Genomic DNA, 16359 nt, shown 5'->3' with positions numbered 1-16359 from the left:
GCTCCCCCTAGTGGTGGCTGCAGACAGGATCTTATCATGTATCTCTGTATACAGGGAGCTCCTCCTAGTGGTGGCTGCAGACAGGATCTTATCATGTATCTCTGTATACAGGGAGCTCCCCCTAGTGGTGGCTGCAGACAGGATCTTATCATGTATCTCTGTATACAGGGAGCTCCCCCTAGTGGTGACTGCAGACAGAATATTATCATGTATCTCTGTATACAGGGAGCTCCCCCTAGTGGTGGCTGCAGACAGGATCTTATCATGTATCTCTGTATACAGGGAGCTCCTCCTAGTGGTGACTGCAGACAGGATCTTATCATGTATCTCTGGATCATGTATCTCTGTATACAGGGAGCTCCCCCTAGTGGTGGCTGCAGACAGGATCTTATCCTGTATCTCTGTATACAGGGAGCTCCCCCTACTGGTGGCTGCAGACAGGATCTTATCCTGTATCTCTATATACAGGGAGCTCCCCCTAGTGGTGGCTGCAGACAGGATCTTATCATGTACTTCTGTATACAGGGAGCTCCCCCTAGTGGTGACTGCAGACAGGATCTTATGTATCTCTGTATACAGGGAGCTCCCCCTAGTGGTGGCTGCAGACAGGATCTTATCATTTATCTCTGTATACAGGGAGCTCGCCCTAGTGGTGGCTGCAGACAGGATCTTATCATGTATCTCTGTATACAGGGAGCTCCCCCTAGTGGTGGCTGCAGACAGGACCTTATCATGTATCTCTGTATACAGGGAGCTCCCCCTAGTTGTGGCTGCAGACAGGATCTTATCATGTATCTCTGTATACAGGGAGCTCCCCCTAGTGGTGGCTGCAGACAGGATGTTATCATGTATCTGTGTATACAGGGAGCTCCCCCTAGTGGTGGACACATGTTTAGCGCTGGTGCATACTGCTCTAGCTGGTGTCTATAAGAAGAAGTATTGCTGGGGTTTTGTTTCAATGTGTCAATCTGGAGTCTAGGCTTGACTAGTAATGCTGAGCGCCTCCTGTGGGCAGCACGCCGTACAGCAGGTACTTACTCTCACACTTCATGCCCTGGTGGATCAGCCCGTACAGCAGCGAGCCGCAGTGGTCGCAGAACGTCGGGCTCCCATACGTGTGGATCTTGAACTTGTGCTTACTCCGGGGGTCCTGCAGACACAACATGAGAGTGACATCAGTCAGGGCAAGGAGCGCTGCACACTTACAGGAGAGTGGAGACAGTCAGCAACTGCAAAAATCAGCGCCGCACATCAGATCCCACTGTCCAAGCAGATACACGGCTCAGCAGTCAGTATCACACAGGAGAGGATTAGATACACGGCTCAGCAGTCAGTATCACACAGGAGAGGATTAAATACACGGCTCAGCAGTCAGTATCACACAGGAGAGGATTAGATACACGGCTCAGCAGTCAGTATCACACAGGAGAGGATTAGATACACGGCTCAGCAGTCAGTATCACACAGGAGAGGATTAGATACACGGCTCAGCAGACAGTATCACACAGGAGAGGATTAGATGCACGGCTCAGCAGTCAGTATCACACAGGAGAGGATTAGATACACGGCTCAGCAGTCAGTATCACACAGGAGAGGATTAGATACACAGCTCAGCAGACAGTATCACACAGGAGAGGATTAGATACACGGCTCAGCAGTCAGTATCACACAGGATAGGATTAGATACACAGCTCAGCAGACAGTATCACACAGGAGAGGATTAGATACATGGCTCAGCAGTCAGTATCACACAGGAGAGGATTAGATACACGGCTCAGCAGTCAGTATCACACAGGAGAGGATTAGATACACGGCTCAGCAGTCAGTATCACACAGGATAGGATTAGATACACAGCTCATCAGTCAGTATCACACAGGATAGGATTAGATACACGGCTCAGCAGAGAGTATCACACAGGAGAGGATTAGATACACAGCTCAGCAGACAGTATCACACAGGATAGGATTAGATACACGGCTCAGCAGTCAGTATCACACAGGAGAGGATTAGATACACAGCTCAGCAGACAGTATCACACAGGAGAGGATTAGATACACGGCTCAGCAGTCAGTATCACACGGGAGAGGATTAGATACACAGCTCAGCAGACAGTATCACACAGGAGAGGATTAGATACATGGCTCAGCAGTCAGTATCACACAGGATAGGATTAGATACATGGCTCAGCAGTCAGTATCACACAGGATAGGATTAGATACACAGCTCAGCAGACAGTATCACACAGGAGAGGATTAGATACACGGCTCAGCAGTCAGTATCACACGGGAGAGGATTAGATACACAGCTCAGCAGACAGTATCACACAGGAGAGGATTAGATACATGGCTCAGCAGTCAGTATCACACAGGATAGGATTAGGTACACAGCTCAGCAGTCAGTATCACACAGGATAGGATTAGATACACGGCTCAGCACAGTATCACACGTGGTGAGGTTAGATACACGGCTCAGCCTGCAGATGATGGGGGTGGTGGTCTCCGCTCTCCTTATACAGTCATGTTCCGCAGTGATCAGTAATAATATTTACACATAGCTAAACCACTTAACCCCCTCTGTGCCTCGGATCACGAGAGACCGCAGGGTCAGACAGATGAGGGGGCTACACACAGGAGGGCACCTGGCGTCACCCTTCACCTCATGTCTGACCCTCGTCATGGTGGCTTCCATGGGGAAAAAAACAAGCAAATTAGCTCTCCGCTGGTGGCATAAAACAGCGCACCTAGTGGTCAGGAGCAGCGGTACAGGACGGTTCCTCCAGTAGGTGGCGGCAGTGAGCGCTCCCTGTAATATTACCGTGCAGTACCGCGGCCGAGCACTGGGGGTCACCAGTGGCTGTATAGCAGGATACATACATACATACAGCAGTACTGGGGCGGTCATGTGACCTGGGAGCAGGACATTAGATTGTAAGCTCCTGTGTACAGCGCTGTGACGTATGCTGCAGCTATAGAGAGCCTCGGAGATCACCTGCAGCAGAACTACAATGCCCAGCATGCCCTGACAATGTGTCTCACAGCTATGGGTCTGTTACAATGCATCAGTTTGGTGTACACAGAGCATTGCCTGGCCTGATTACAGCAGAGGGTTTGTTACTATGTGTCAGTCTGGAGCTCACAAAGCATTGTCTGTGCTGATTACAGCAGAGGGTTTGTTACTATGTGTCAGTCTGGAGCTCACAAAGCATTGTCTGTGCTGATTACAGCAGAGGGTTTGTTACAATGTGTCAGTCTGGAGCTCACAAAGCATTGCCTGTGCTGATTACAGCAGAGGGTTTGTTACAATGTGTCAGTCTGGAGCTCACAAAGCATTGTCTGTGCTGATTACAGCAGAGGGTTTGTTACAATGTGTCAGTCTGGAGCTGATGCCGGTTACAGTGTGGGTAATAGAACACAGTGGTGGTTGCAGAGCCCCATGATGGTGATGCTGTGCCCCCCGTCCGCTGCTTCTCTCCCAGCGGGGGGATCAGTAGAGGCCACATCCAGGACAGAACCCGCAGGATCTGTATAATCCAGTCTCACATCACAATCTGCGGAGCGCTGCGCTGCCAGGGGACAGAATCCGGAGCTGCTCAGTACACTGCTGGGATTACATGGCAACCATCAGTAAGGAGGAGGAGAGCGTCAGTAAGGAGGAGAGAGTCAGTAAGGAGGAGGAAAGCGTCAGTAAGAAGGAGGAGAGCGTCAGTAAGGAGGAGAGCGTCAGTAAGGAGGAGGAAAGCGTCAGTAAGGAGGAGAGCGTCAGTAAGGAGGAGGAAAGCGTCAGTAAGGAGGAGGAGAGAGTCAGTAAGGAGGAGAGCGTCAGTAAGGAGGAGGAAAGCGTCAGTAAGGAGGAGAGAGTCAGTAAGGAGGAGGAAAGCGTCAGTAAGGAGGAGGAGAGAGTCAGTAAGGAGGAGAGCGTCAGTAAGGAGGAGGAAAGCGTCAGTAAGGAGGAGAGCGTCAGTAAGGAGGAGGAAAGCGTCAGTAAGGAGGAGGAGTCAGTAAGGAGGAGAGCATCAGGAAGGAGGACAGCATCAGTAAGGAGGAGAGCATCAGGAAGGAGGAGAGCATCAGTAAGGAGGAGGAGAGTATCAGTAAGGAGGAGGAGTCAGTAAGGAGGAGGAGAGAGTCAGTAAGGAGGAGAGAGTCAGTAAGGAGGAGAGCGTCAGTAAGGAGGAGAGCGTCAGTAAGGAGGAGAGCGTCAGTAAGGAGGAGGAAAGCGTCAGTAAGGAGGAGGAGAGAGTCAGTAAGGAGGAGAGCGTCAGTAAGGAGGAGGAGAGCGTCAGTAAGGAGGAGGAGAGAGTCAGTAAGGAGGAGAGAGTCAGTAAGGAGGAGAGCGTCAGTAAGGAGGAGGAAAGCGTCAGTAAGGAGGAGGAGAGAGTCAGTAAGGAGGAGAGCATCAGGAAGGAGGAGGAGAGAGTCAGTAAGGAGGAGGAGAGAGTCAGTAAGGAGGAGGAGAGTATCAGTAAGGAGGAGGAGAGAGTCAGTAAGGAGGAGGAGAGAGTCAGTAAGGAGGAGAGCGTCAGTAAGGAGGAGGAGAGCGTCAGTAAGGAGGAGGAGAGAGTCAGTAAGGAGGAGAGCATCAGGAAGGAGGAGAGCATCAGTAAGGAGGAGGAGAGAGTCAGTAAGGAGGAGGAGAGAGTCAGTAAGGAGGAGGAGAGAGTCAGTAAGGAAGAGGAGAGAGTCAGTAAGGAAGAGGAGAGTATCAGTAAGGAGGAGGAGAGAGTCAGTAAGGAGGAGGAGAGAGTCAGTAAGGAGGAGAGCGTCAGTAAGGAGGAGGAGAGCGTCAGTAAGGAGGAGGAGAGAGTCAGTAAGGAGGAGAGCATCAGGAAGGAGGAGAGCATCAGTAAGGAGGAGGAGAGTATCAGTAAGGAGGAGGAGAGAGTCAGTAAGGAGGAGGAGAGAGTCAGTAAGGAGGAGAGAGTCAGTAAGGAGGAGAGAGTCAGTAAGGAGGAGGAAAGCATCAGTAAGGAGGAGGAAAGCGTCAGTAAGGAGGAGGAGAGAGTCAGTAAGGAGGAGAGCATCAGGAAGGAGGAGGAGAGTATCAGTAAGGAGGAGGAGAGAGTCAGTAAGGAGGAGAGAGTCAGTAAGGAGGAGAGAGTCAGTAAGGAGGAGAGAGTCAGTAAGGAGGAGAGCATCAGGAAGGAGGAGAGCATCAGTAAGGAGGAGGAGAGTATCAGTAAGGAGGAGGAGAGAGTCAGTAAGGAGGAGGAGAGAGTCAGTAAGGAGGAGGAGAGTATCAGTAAGGAGGAGGAGAGAGTCAGTAAGGAGGAGGAGAGAGTCAGTAAGGAGGAGGAGAGTATCAGTAAGGAGGAGGAGAGAGTCAGTAAGGAGGAGGACAGCATCAGTAAGAAGGAGAGAGTCAGGAAGGAGGAGGAGAGCATCAGTAAGGAGGAGAGAGCCAGTAAGAAGGAGGAGAGCATCAGTAAGGAGGAGGAAAGTATCAGTAACGAGGAGGAGAGAGTCAGTAAGGAGGAAGACAGCATCAGTAAGGAGGAGAGAGTCAGGAAGGAGGAGGACAGCATCAGTAAGGAGGAGAGAGCCAGTAGAAGGAGGAGAGCATCAGTAAGGAGGAGGAGAGTATCAGTAAGGAGGAGGAGAGAGTCAGTAAGGAGGGGGAGAGAGCCATGACTGGGCTGTTAACTTGCAGGGCTATAGCCTGTTCAGAAATGACCGTACAGATAAGCGAGGGGGTGGGGTGTGTCTGTATGTAAAATCGACCTTAAAACCCATCCTGCGTGATAATATAGGTGAATCTAATGAAAATGTAGAGTCTCTGTGGGTGGAGATAAGGGGAGGGGGAAAAAATAATAAATTACTGATAGGGGTTTGTTATAAATCTCCAAAAATAATGGAAGCAATGGAGAATATCCTCGTAAAGCAAATAGATGAAGCTGCGACTCAAGGAGAAGTCATTATTATGGGGGACTTCAACTACCCTGAAATAGATTGGGGAACAGAAACCTGCAGTTCCAGCAAAGGTAATCGGTGTCTGACAACTATGAGAGACAATTACCTTTCACAACTGGTTCAGGACCCAACAAGGAGGGGGCACTGCTAGACCTAATATTAACCAACAGGCCAGACCGCATATCAAATATAAGGGTTGGGGGTCACTTGGGGAATAGTGATCACAAAATAATAAGTTTTCGTGTATCCTTTAATAAGATGGGTAGAAGGGGGGTGACAAGGACACTAAACTTCAGGAGGGCAAATTTCCAACGGATGAGAGAGGATCTTGGTGCAATTAACTGGGACGATATCCTGAGACATAAAAATACACAAAGAAAATGGGAGACGTTTATTAGCATCCTGGATAGGACCTGTGCACAGTATATACCGTATGGGAATAAACATACTAGAAATAGGAGGAAACCAATATGGCTAAATAGAGCTGTAAGGGGCGCAATAAGGGACAAAAAGAAAGCATTTAGAGAATTAAAGGAAGTAGGTAGTGAGGAGGCATTAAATAAATACAGAAAATTAAATAAATTCTGTAAAAAGCAAATCAAGACAGCAAAGATTGAGACAGAGAGACTCATTGCCAGAGAGAGCAAAAATAATCCCAAAATATTCTTTAACTACATAAATAGTAAGAAACTAAAAAATGATAGTGTTGGCCCCCTTAAAAATAATCTGGGGGAAATGGTGGATGAGGATGAGGAAAAAGTCAATATGCTAAATGACTTTTTTTCATCAGTATTTACAAAAGAAAATCCCATGGCAGACAATATGACTAGTGATAAAAATTCCCCATTAAATGTCACCTGCTTAACCCAGCAGGAAGTACAGCGGCGTCTAAAAATCACTAAAATTGACAAATCTCCGGGCCTGGATGGGATACACCCCCGAGTACTGCAGGAACTAAGTACAGTCATTGATAGACCATTATTTTTAATCTTTAAAGAGTCCATAATAACAGGGTCTGTACCACAGGACAGGCGTATAGCAAATGTGGTGCCAATATTCAAAAAGGGGCAAAAACTGAACTCGGTAATTATCGGCCAGTAAGCTTAACCTCTACTGTGGGTAAAATCCTGGAGGGCATTCTAAGGGATGCTATACTGGAGTATCTGAAGAGGAATAACCTCATGACCCAGTATCAGCACGGGTTTACTAGGGACCGTTCATGTCAGACTAATTTGATCAGCTTCTATGAAGAGGTAAGTTCCGGACTGGACCAAGGGAACCCAGTAGATGTAGTGTATATGGACTTTTCCAAAGCTTTTGATACGGTGCCACACAAAAGGTTGTTACATAAAATGAGAGTAATGGGGATAGGGGAAAATATGTGTAAGTGGGTTGAGAGCTGGCTCAGGGATAGGAAACAAAGGGTGGTTATTAATGGAGCACACTCGGACTGGGTCACGGTTAGCAGTGGGGTACCACAGGGGTCAGTATTGGGCCCTCTTCTTTTTAACATATTTATTAATGACCTTGTAGGGGGCATTCAGAGTAGAATTTCAATATTTGCAGATGACACTAAACTCTGCAGGGTAATCAATACAGGGGAGGACAATTTTATATTACAGGATGATTTATGTAAACTAGAAGCTTGGGCTGATAAATGGCAAATGAGCTTTAATGGGGATAAATGTAAGGTCATGCACTTGGGTAGAAGTAATAAGATGTATAACTATGTGCTTAATTCTAAAACTCTGGGCAAAACCGTCAATGAAAAAGACCTGGGTATATGGGTGGATGACAAACTCATATTCAGTGGCCAGTGTCAGGCAGCTGCTACAAAGGCAAATAAAATAATGGGATGTATTAAAAGAGGCATAGATGCTCATGAGGAGAACATAATTTTACCTCTATACAAGTCACTAGTTCAACCACACTTAGAATACTGTGCACAGTTCTGGTCTCCGGTGTATAAGAAAGACATAGCTGAACTGGAGCGGGTGCAGAGAAGAGCGACCAAGGTTATTAGAGGACTGGGGGTCTGCAATACCAAGATAGGTTATTACACTTGGGGCTATTTAGTTTGGAAAAACGAAGACTAAGGGGTGATCTTATTTTAATGTATAAATATATGAGGGGACAGTACAAAGACCTTTCTGATGATCTTTTTAATCATAGACCTGAGACAGGGACAAGGGGGCATCCTCTACGTCTGGAGGAAAGAAGGTTTAAGCATAATAACAGACGCGGCTTCTTTACTGTAAGAGCAGTGAGACTATGGAACTCTCTGCCGTATGATGTTGTAATGAGTGATTCATTACTTACATTTAAGAGGGGACTGGATACCTTTCTGGAAAAGTATAATGTTACAGGGTATATACACTAGATTCCTTGATAAGGCGTTGATCCAGGGAACTAGTCTGATTGCCGTATGTGGAGTCGGGAAGGAATTTTTTTCCCCATGGTGGAGTTACTCTTACCACATGGGTTTTTTTGCCTTCCCCTGGATCTACATGTTAGGGCATGTTAGGTTAGGCTATGGGTTGAACTAGATGGACTTAAAGTCTTCCTTCAACCTTAATAACTATGTAAGTAAGAAGGAGGAGAGGAGCAGTAAGGAGGAGGAGGAGAGCATCAGTAAGAAGGAGGAGAGCGTCAGTAAGGAGGAGGAATCAGTAAAGAGGAGAGCATCAGTAAGGAGGAGGAGAGCATCAGTAAAGAGGAGGAGAGCATCAGTAAGGAGGCGGAATCAGTAAAGAGGAGAGCATCAGTAAGGAGGAGAGCTTCAGTAAGGAGGAGGAGAGCATCAGTAAAGAGGAGGAGAGCATCAGTAAGGAGGCGGAATCAGTAAAGAGGAGAGCATCAGTAAGGAGGAGAGCTTCAGTAAGGAGGAGAGCTTCAGTAAGGAGGAGAGCTTCAGTAAGGAGGAGAGCTTCAGTAAGGAGGAGAGCTTCAGTAAGGAGGAGAGCTTCAGTAAGGAGGAGAGCTTCAGTAAGGAGGAGAGCTTCAGTAAGGAGGAGAGCTTCAGTAAGGAGGAGGAGAGCATCAGTAAAGAGGAGGAGAGCATAAGTAAGGAGGCGGAATCAGTAAAGAGGAGAGCATCAGTAAGGAGGAGAGCTTCAGTAAGGAGGAGGAGAGCATCAGTAAGGAGGAGGAGAGCGTCAGTGAGGAGGAGCACAGCGTCAGTGAGGAGGAGAAGAGTATCAGTAAGGAGGAGGATAGCATCAGTAAGGAGGAGGAGAGCATCAGTAAGGAGGAGGAAAGCATCAGTAAGGAGGAGGAACGCATCAGTAAGGAGGAGGAGAGCATCAGTGAGGAGAGCGTCAGTAAGGAGGAGGAGAGCATCAGTAAGGAGGAGAGCATCAGTGAGGAGAGCGTCAGTAAGGAGGAGGAGAGCATCAGTAAGGAGGAGGAGAGCATCAGTGAGGAGAGCGTCAGTAAGGAGGAGGAGAGCATCAGCAAGGAGGAGGAGGAGAGCATCAGCAAGGAGGAGGAGAGCATCAGTAAGGAGGAGGAGAGGATCAGTAAGGAGGAGGAGAGCGTCAGTAAGGAGGAGGAGAGCATCAGTAAGGAGGAGAGAGCATCAGAAAGGAGGAGGAGAGCGTCAGTGAGGAGGAGAGCATCAGTAAGGAGGAGAGAGCATCAGTAAGGAGGAGGAAAGCGTCAGTAAGGGGAAGGAAATCATCAATAAGGAGGAGGAAAGCATCAGTAAGGAGGAGGAAAGTGTCAGTAAAGAGAAAAGCGTCAGTAAGGAGGAAGAAAGCATCAGTAAGGAGGAGGAAAGCATTAGAAAGGAAGAGGAAAACTTCAGTAACGAAAAGGAAAACATCAGTAAGAAAGAGGAAAGCATCAGTAAGGAAAAGGAGAGCATCAGAAAGGTGGAGGAAGGCATCAGTAAGGAGGACAAGAGGATCAGTAAGGAGGAGGAAAGCATCACAAAGGAGGAGAGCATCAGTAAGGAGGACAAAAGCTTCAGTAAGGAGAAGGAAAGCGTCAGTAAGGAGAAGGAAAGCGTCAGTAAGGAGAAGTAAAGCATCAGTAAGGAGGAGGAAAGCGTCAGTAAGGAGGAGATCATCAGTAAGGAGGAGGAAAGCATCAGTAAGGAGGAGGAAAGCATCAGTAAGGAGGAGGAAAGCATCATTAAGGAGGAAGAGAGTATCAGTGAGGAGGAGAGTATCGGTTTTTATGCTAATTTTCAGCTGCTCTTTCCATTACCAGTAAAGCCTGTGAGATTTCAGGAATCTCCTGCACACACATTGTTTTTTGTGTGATCAGTATTTTGCTGCGTTTTTTGGACATAGAGCAGGTCACTTCTTTCAGCGTTTTTGCTGTGTTTTTTACCCATTGACTTGAATGGGTGTTGAAAAAATGCAACAAAAACGCAGGTATCATTATTTGCAGCGTTTTTGCTGCTGAAAATCCAAGGACATTAGCATGGAGAAAGAGAAGAAAAACGCACAAAAAACGCACCTAAACCTGTGTTTATGACGCAGCTTCTTTGCTGCCAAGAAGATCAGGTTTTGCTGCAGAAAAAAAAGCAACAAAAATGCTCTGTGTGAAAGAGGAGCGGTCGGCCAGAAAGCGATTACAGTCAGAACAGTGCTCGGTACAGTGCTCGGCATCCTCGCCACAGTCACATGACCCGTCCTAAACCCATCAGGAGCATCGAAAGGATTAGAAGGGGAAACTTGGGAATCAAAAGAGCGGCGTAGTTTGCAGCTCTGACCTGCAGGTGGCAGCAGAGCACAGGACTATGTACAGTGATTATGTATCAGTGTTTATACTTCTAAATGTCCTCAGCATCATACATGAGAGGAGGCGACCGCAGCTCTGGGGGTGACTGGAGGATAAGACAGGATGGGATAGCAGAATAGTGAGTGCAGCTCTGGAGGTGACTGGAGGATAAGACATGCTGTAACAGCAGAATAGTGAGTGCAGCTCTGGAGGTATATGCACAGACAGATGTATGGCGGACTTTCCTCATGCCCGGGTTAATATTTGGGCTGCAGTGTTGTGTGTCAGAATCCACTAAGAACTACGGACGACATAACCACACCGTCCCCCGGGGTATCCCTACCTGTACGCTGCAGACCCTGCTGTATACAGGTATACGGCCTTCAGAGATCTCATAGACGCCATCTACCAGTAATGAGGTGGTCCGCACGCTTCACAACAGGCCATAAAGTGATCTGCTCTCAGCAGGCAGCTCAGCGGTGCTGACATCATGTGGCCGGTATGAGAACTGCAGAGGCTTCATCATTTGAGATAACAGCAAAAGCTTGGAAGCTCCGTCATCAGCCATTTGTGGGCGCCGCAGCAGTGGAGTGACCCCCGTATATCACAGAGCTGCTTACTGACCCCCATATAACACAGAGCTGCTTACTGACCCCCGTATATCACAGTACCGCACACTGACCCCCGTATATCACAGAGCTGCTTACTGACCCCCATATAACACAGAGCTGCTTACTGACCCCCGTATATCACAGTACCGCACACTGACCCCCGTATATCACAGAGCTGCTTACTGACCCCCGTATATCACAGTACCGCACACTGACCCCCGTATATCACAGTACCTCACACTGACCCCCGTATATCACAGTACCGCAACAGTGGAGTGACCCCCGTATATCACAGAGCTGCTTACTGACCCCCATATAACACAGAGCTGCTTACTGACCCCCGTATATCACAGTACCGCACACTGACCCCCGTATATCACAGAGCTGCTTACTGACCCCCCATATATCACAGAGCTGCTTACTGAGCCCCGTATATCACAGTACCTCACACTGACCCCCGTATATCACAGTACCGCAACAGTGGAGTGACCCCCGTATATCACAGAGCTGCTTACTGACCCCCCATATATCACAGAGCTGCTTACTGACCCCCGTATATCACAGAGCCGCAGCAGTGGAGTGACCCCCGTATATCACAGAGTTGCTTACTGACCCCCGTATATCACAGAGCTGCTTACTGACCCCCGTATATCACAGTACCGCACACTGACCCCCGTATATCACAGAGCTGCTTACTGACCCCCGTATATCACAGTACCTCACACTGACCCCCGTATATCACAGAGCTGCTTACTGACCCCCGTATATCACAGAGCTGCTTACTGACCCCCGTATATCACAGTACCTCACACTGACCCCCGTATATCACAGAGCTGCTTACTGACCCCCCATATATCACAGAGCTGCTTACTGAGCCCCGTATATCACAGTACCTCACACTGACCCCCGTATATCACAGTACCGCAACAGTGGAGTGACCCCCGTATATCACAGAGCTGCTTACTGACCCCCCATATATCACAGAGCTGCTTACTGACCCCCGTATATCACAGAGCCGCAGCAGTGGAGTGACCCCCGTATATCACAGAGTTGCTTACTGACCCCCGTATATCACAGAGCTGCTTACTGACCCCCGTATATCACAGTACCGCACGCTGACCCCCGTATATCAGAGCTGCTTACTGACCCCCGTATATCACCGTACCGCACGCTGACCCCCCGTATATCACAGAGCTGCTTACTGACCCCCGTATATCACAGTACCGCACGCTGACCCCCGTATATCACAGAGCTGCTTACTGACCCCCGTATATCACAGTACCGCACGCTGACCCCTGTATATCAGAGCTGCTTACTGACCCCCGTATATCACAGTACTGCACGCTGACACCCCGTATATCACAGTACCGCACGCTGACACCCCGTATATCACAGTACCGCATGCTGACACCCCTTATATAACAGTACAGCACGCTGACACCCCGTATATCTCAGTACCGCATGCTGACACCCCTTATATAACAGTACCGCACGCTGACACCCCGTATATCACAGTAGCGTGCGCGGACACCCCGTATATCACAGTACCGCACGCTGACACCCCGTATATCACAGTAACGTGCGCTGACACCTCGTATATCACAGTACCGCACGCTGACCCCCGTATATCACAGAGCTGCTTGCTGACCCCCCGTATATCTCAGTACCGCACGCTGACCCCCCCGTATATCACAGAGCTGCTTACTGACCCCCGTATATCACAGTACCGCACGCTGACCCCTGTATATCAGAGCTGCTTACTGACCCCCGTATATCACATTACCGCTCGCAGACACCCCGTATATCACAGTACCGCTCACAGACACCCCGTATATCACAGTACTGCACGCTGACACCCCGTATATCACATTACCGCTCGCAGACACCCCGTATACCACAGTACTGCACGCTGACACCCCGTATATCACATTACCGCTCGCTGACACCCCGTATATCACAGTACCGCACGCTGACACCCCGTATATCACAGTACCGCACACAGACACCCCGTATATCACAGTACTGCACGCTGACACCCCGTATATCACATTACCGCTCGCAGACACCCCGTATATCACAGTACCGCTCGCAGACACCCCGTATATCACAGTACTGCACGCTGACACCCCGTATATCACATTACCGCTCGCAGACACCCCGTATATCACAGTACCGCATGCTGACATCCCGTATATCACAGTACCGCACGCTGACACCCCGTATATCACAGTACCGCATGCTGACACCCCTTATATAACAGTACCGCACGCTGACACCCCGTATATCTCAGTACCGCATGCTGACACCCCTTATATAACAGTACCGCACGCTGACACCCCGTATATCACAGTACCGCTCACAGACACCCCGTATATCACAGTACAGCACGCTGACATCCCGTATACCACAGTACTGCTCGCAGATACCCCGTATATCACAGCAACGTGCGCTGACACCCCGTATATCACAGTACCGCACGCTGACACCCCGTATATCACAGTACCGCACGCTGACACCCCTTATATAACAGTACCGCACGCTGACACCCCGTATATCTCAGTACCGCATGCTGACACCCCTTATATAACAGTACCGCACGCTGACACCCCGTATATCACAGTACCGCTCACAGACACCCCGTATATCACAGTACAGCACGCTGACATCCCGTATACCACAGTACTGCTCGCAGACACCCCGTATATCACAGCAACGTGCGCTGACACCCCGTATATCACAGTACCGCACGCTGACACCCCGTATATCACAGTACTGCACGCTGACATCCCGTATATCACAGTACAGCACGCTGACATCCCGTATATCACAGTACCGCTCGCAGACACCCCGTATATCACAGTAACGTGCGCTGACACCCCGTATATCACAGTACCGCTCACAGACACCCCGTATATCACAGTACCGCTCACAGACACCCCGTATATCACAGTACCGCACGCTGACACCCCGTATATCACAGTACTGCACGCTGACATCCCGTATATCACAGTACCGCTCGCAGACACCCCGTATATCACAGTAACGTGCACTGACACCCCGTATATCACAGTACCGCTCACAGACACCCCGTATATCACAGTACCGCATATCACAGTACTACACGCTGACATCCCGTATATCACAGTACCGCTCACAGACACCCCGTATATCACAGTACAGCATGCTGACATCCTGTATATCACAGTACAGCACGCTGACATCCCGTATACCACAGTACCGCATGCTGACATCCCGTATATCACAGTACCACTCGCGGACACCCCGTATATCACAGTACCGCTAGTGGACACCCTACGTTCACAGTATCATCCATGTATCACCAGCTCCATAACAGCCAGAAGGAACTTGCTCTTCAGGAAAGTTTGTTCTATATTTGCACACAGGGAAGTTTGTACAATATTTGCAAGTCCCAGCGATTTGCCTCGGGGCCACATTACGATAATTCTGTTGTTCGGTACACTTTTCCTTACCTACCTAGCGGTAACAAAGACCTAGGAATTAAAAATGGCTGCCTGCTCATTAAGGCACAAACATAAAGCTGCTTGTTGAGAAAGAGGTATGGAAATATTGCATGGAGACATCCCCCTGATCATACATACAAGGCATTATGGTTAGTTACCTGCCGAGTGCGATGACTGGACTAAAAAAACTTATATCTACATACAGCGGACTAAGATGTAAACCCCATCGCAGGACCGGAGTCAGAAGTAACCTACATGTGCCCCATAATGAAAAGGGACTTGCATCACTGGGCCTGGATGAAAGCCTCATGGCAGGATCTGAGCCACAAGTCATTTACATCTACCCCATAACGCAGCGTGCCAAACATCACGGGGCCTGAATAAAGACCCCATAGCAGGACCTGAGTCACATGCTATCTATATCTACCCCACTGTAACAGGCCTAATATCACAGACACAATCCCACAACAGGACCGGAGGTAAAAATCAGCTAAACCTACCCCACAGTGCAGCGGCGTAACATCACAGGGCCTGGATAAAAACCCCATAGCAGGACCTGAGTTACAAATCATCTAATTCTACCCCACAGTGCAGCAGACCGAACATCACAGGGCCTGAATGAAAACTCTATAGCAGAACCTAAGTTGCAAATCATCTAAATCTACCGTATAGTGTAGCAGGACTAAAATTATAGGGCTAGATGAAAACCACATAGCAGGGCCAGAGTTACTAATCATCTAAACCTACCCCACAGTGCAGCAGGACTAAAATCACGGAGCTTGGATGAAAACCCCATGGCAGGACATGAGTTACAAATCATCTATATCTACCCCACAGTGCAGTGGGTCTAATAACACAGAGACTGGATGAAAACCCCATAGCAGGACCTGTTACAAATCATCTAAATCTACCCTACAGTGTAGCAGGACTAAAATCACGGGCTGAATGAAAACCACATAGTAGGACAGCAGTTACTAATCATCTAAATCTACCCCACAGTGCAGGACTAAAATCGCGGTGCCTGGATGAAAACCCCATAGCAGGACCTGAGTTACAAATCATCTAAATCTACCCCACAGTGCAGCGGACCTAATATCACAGGCTTGGACGAAAATATCATACAAGAATGTGACCCACAAATCATCTATATCTACCCCATAGTGTAGAGGTTTGACATCACTGGGCCTGGATGAAAACCACATAGAAGGACCTGAGTCACAAGTCATCTACTTCTATCCCATATTGTAGCGGGCCTAACATCACAGGTCTTAGATGAAAACCCCACAGTAGGACTTAAGTCACAAGTCATGTACATCTACCCTACAGTGTAGTGGGTCTGACATAATGGGTTCTGGATGAAAACAGGACCTGAGTCACAAGTCATCTACATCCACCACACAGTGTAGCGGGCCTGACAACTTGGAGCTAGGTTGCAAACCCTATAGAGGGATCTTAGCCACAAGTTCTATATATTTATTACACAGTTTAGTTAACCTGACAACATGAGGCGGAGAGTTAAACTCTATAGCAGGATCCGATTCATAAGTCATCTACAGCAAAGTGGTGCAAACCTGACAACATGAGTTCAGATGTCACACTATGAGATTTACATCATCTACCATAGAGTGGAG

The 16359-nt window shown here is 48.5% G+C and overlaps 1 protein-coding gene across 1 annotated transcript in view; it reads right to left on the bottom strand.

The window, feature by feature from the left end:
- The window catches only part of PRKCA (protein kinase C alpha), a 199320-nt gene that overhangs the window by 84356 nt on the left and 98605 nt on the right, over positions 1-16359 (bottom strand). Inside the window, exon 4 of the mRNA XM_077254691.1 lies at positions 1039-1150. Coding sequence (XP_077110806.1) covers positions 1039-1150 — 112 coding nt within the window. The remainder of the gene's footprint in view (positions 1-1038; positions 1151-16359) is intronic.

This window comes from Ranitomeya variabilis, chromosome 4 (assembly GCF_051348905.1).
Source record: "Ranitomeya variabilis isolate aRanVar5 chromosome 4, aRanVar5.hap1, whole genome shotgun sequence".
In the NCBI taxonomy this organism is placed as follows: Eukaryota; Metazoa; Chordata; class Amphibia; order Anura; family Dendrobatidae; genus Ranitomeya; species Ranitomeya variabilis.
This window is presented reverse-complemented; position numbering and strand designations above follow the sequence as displayed.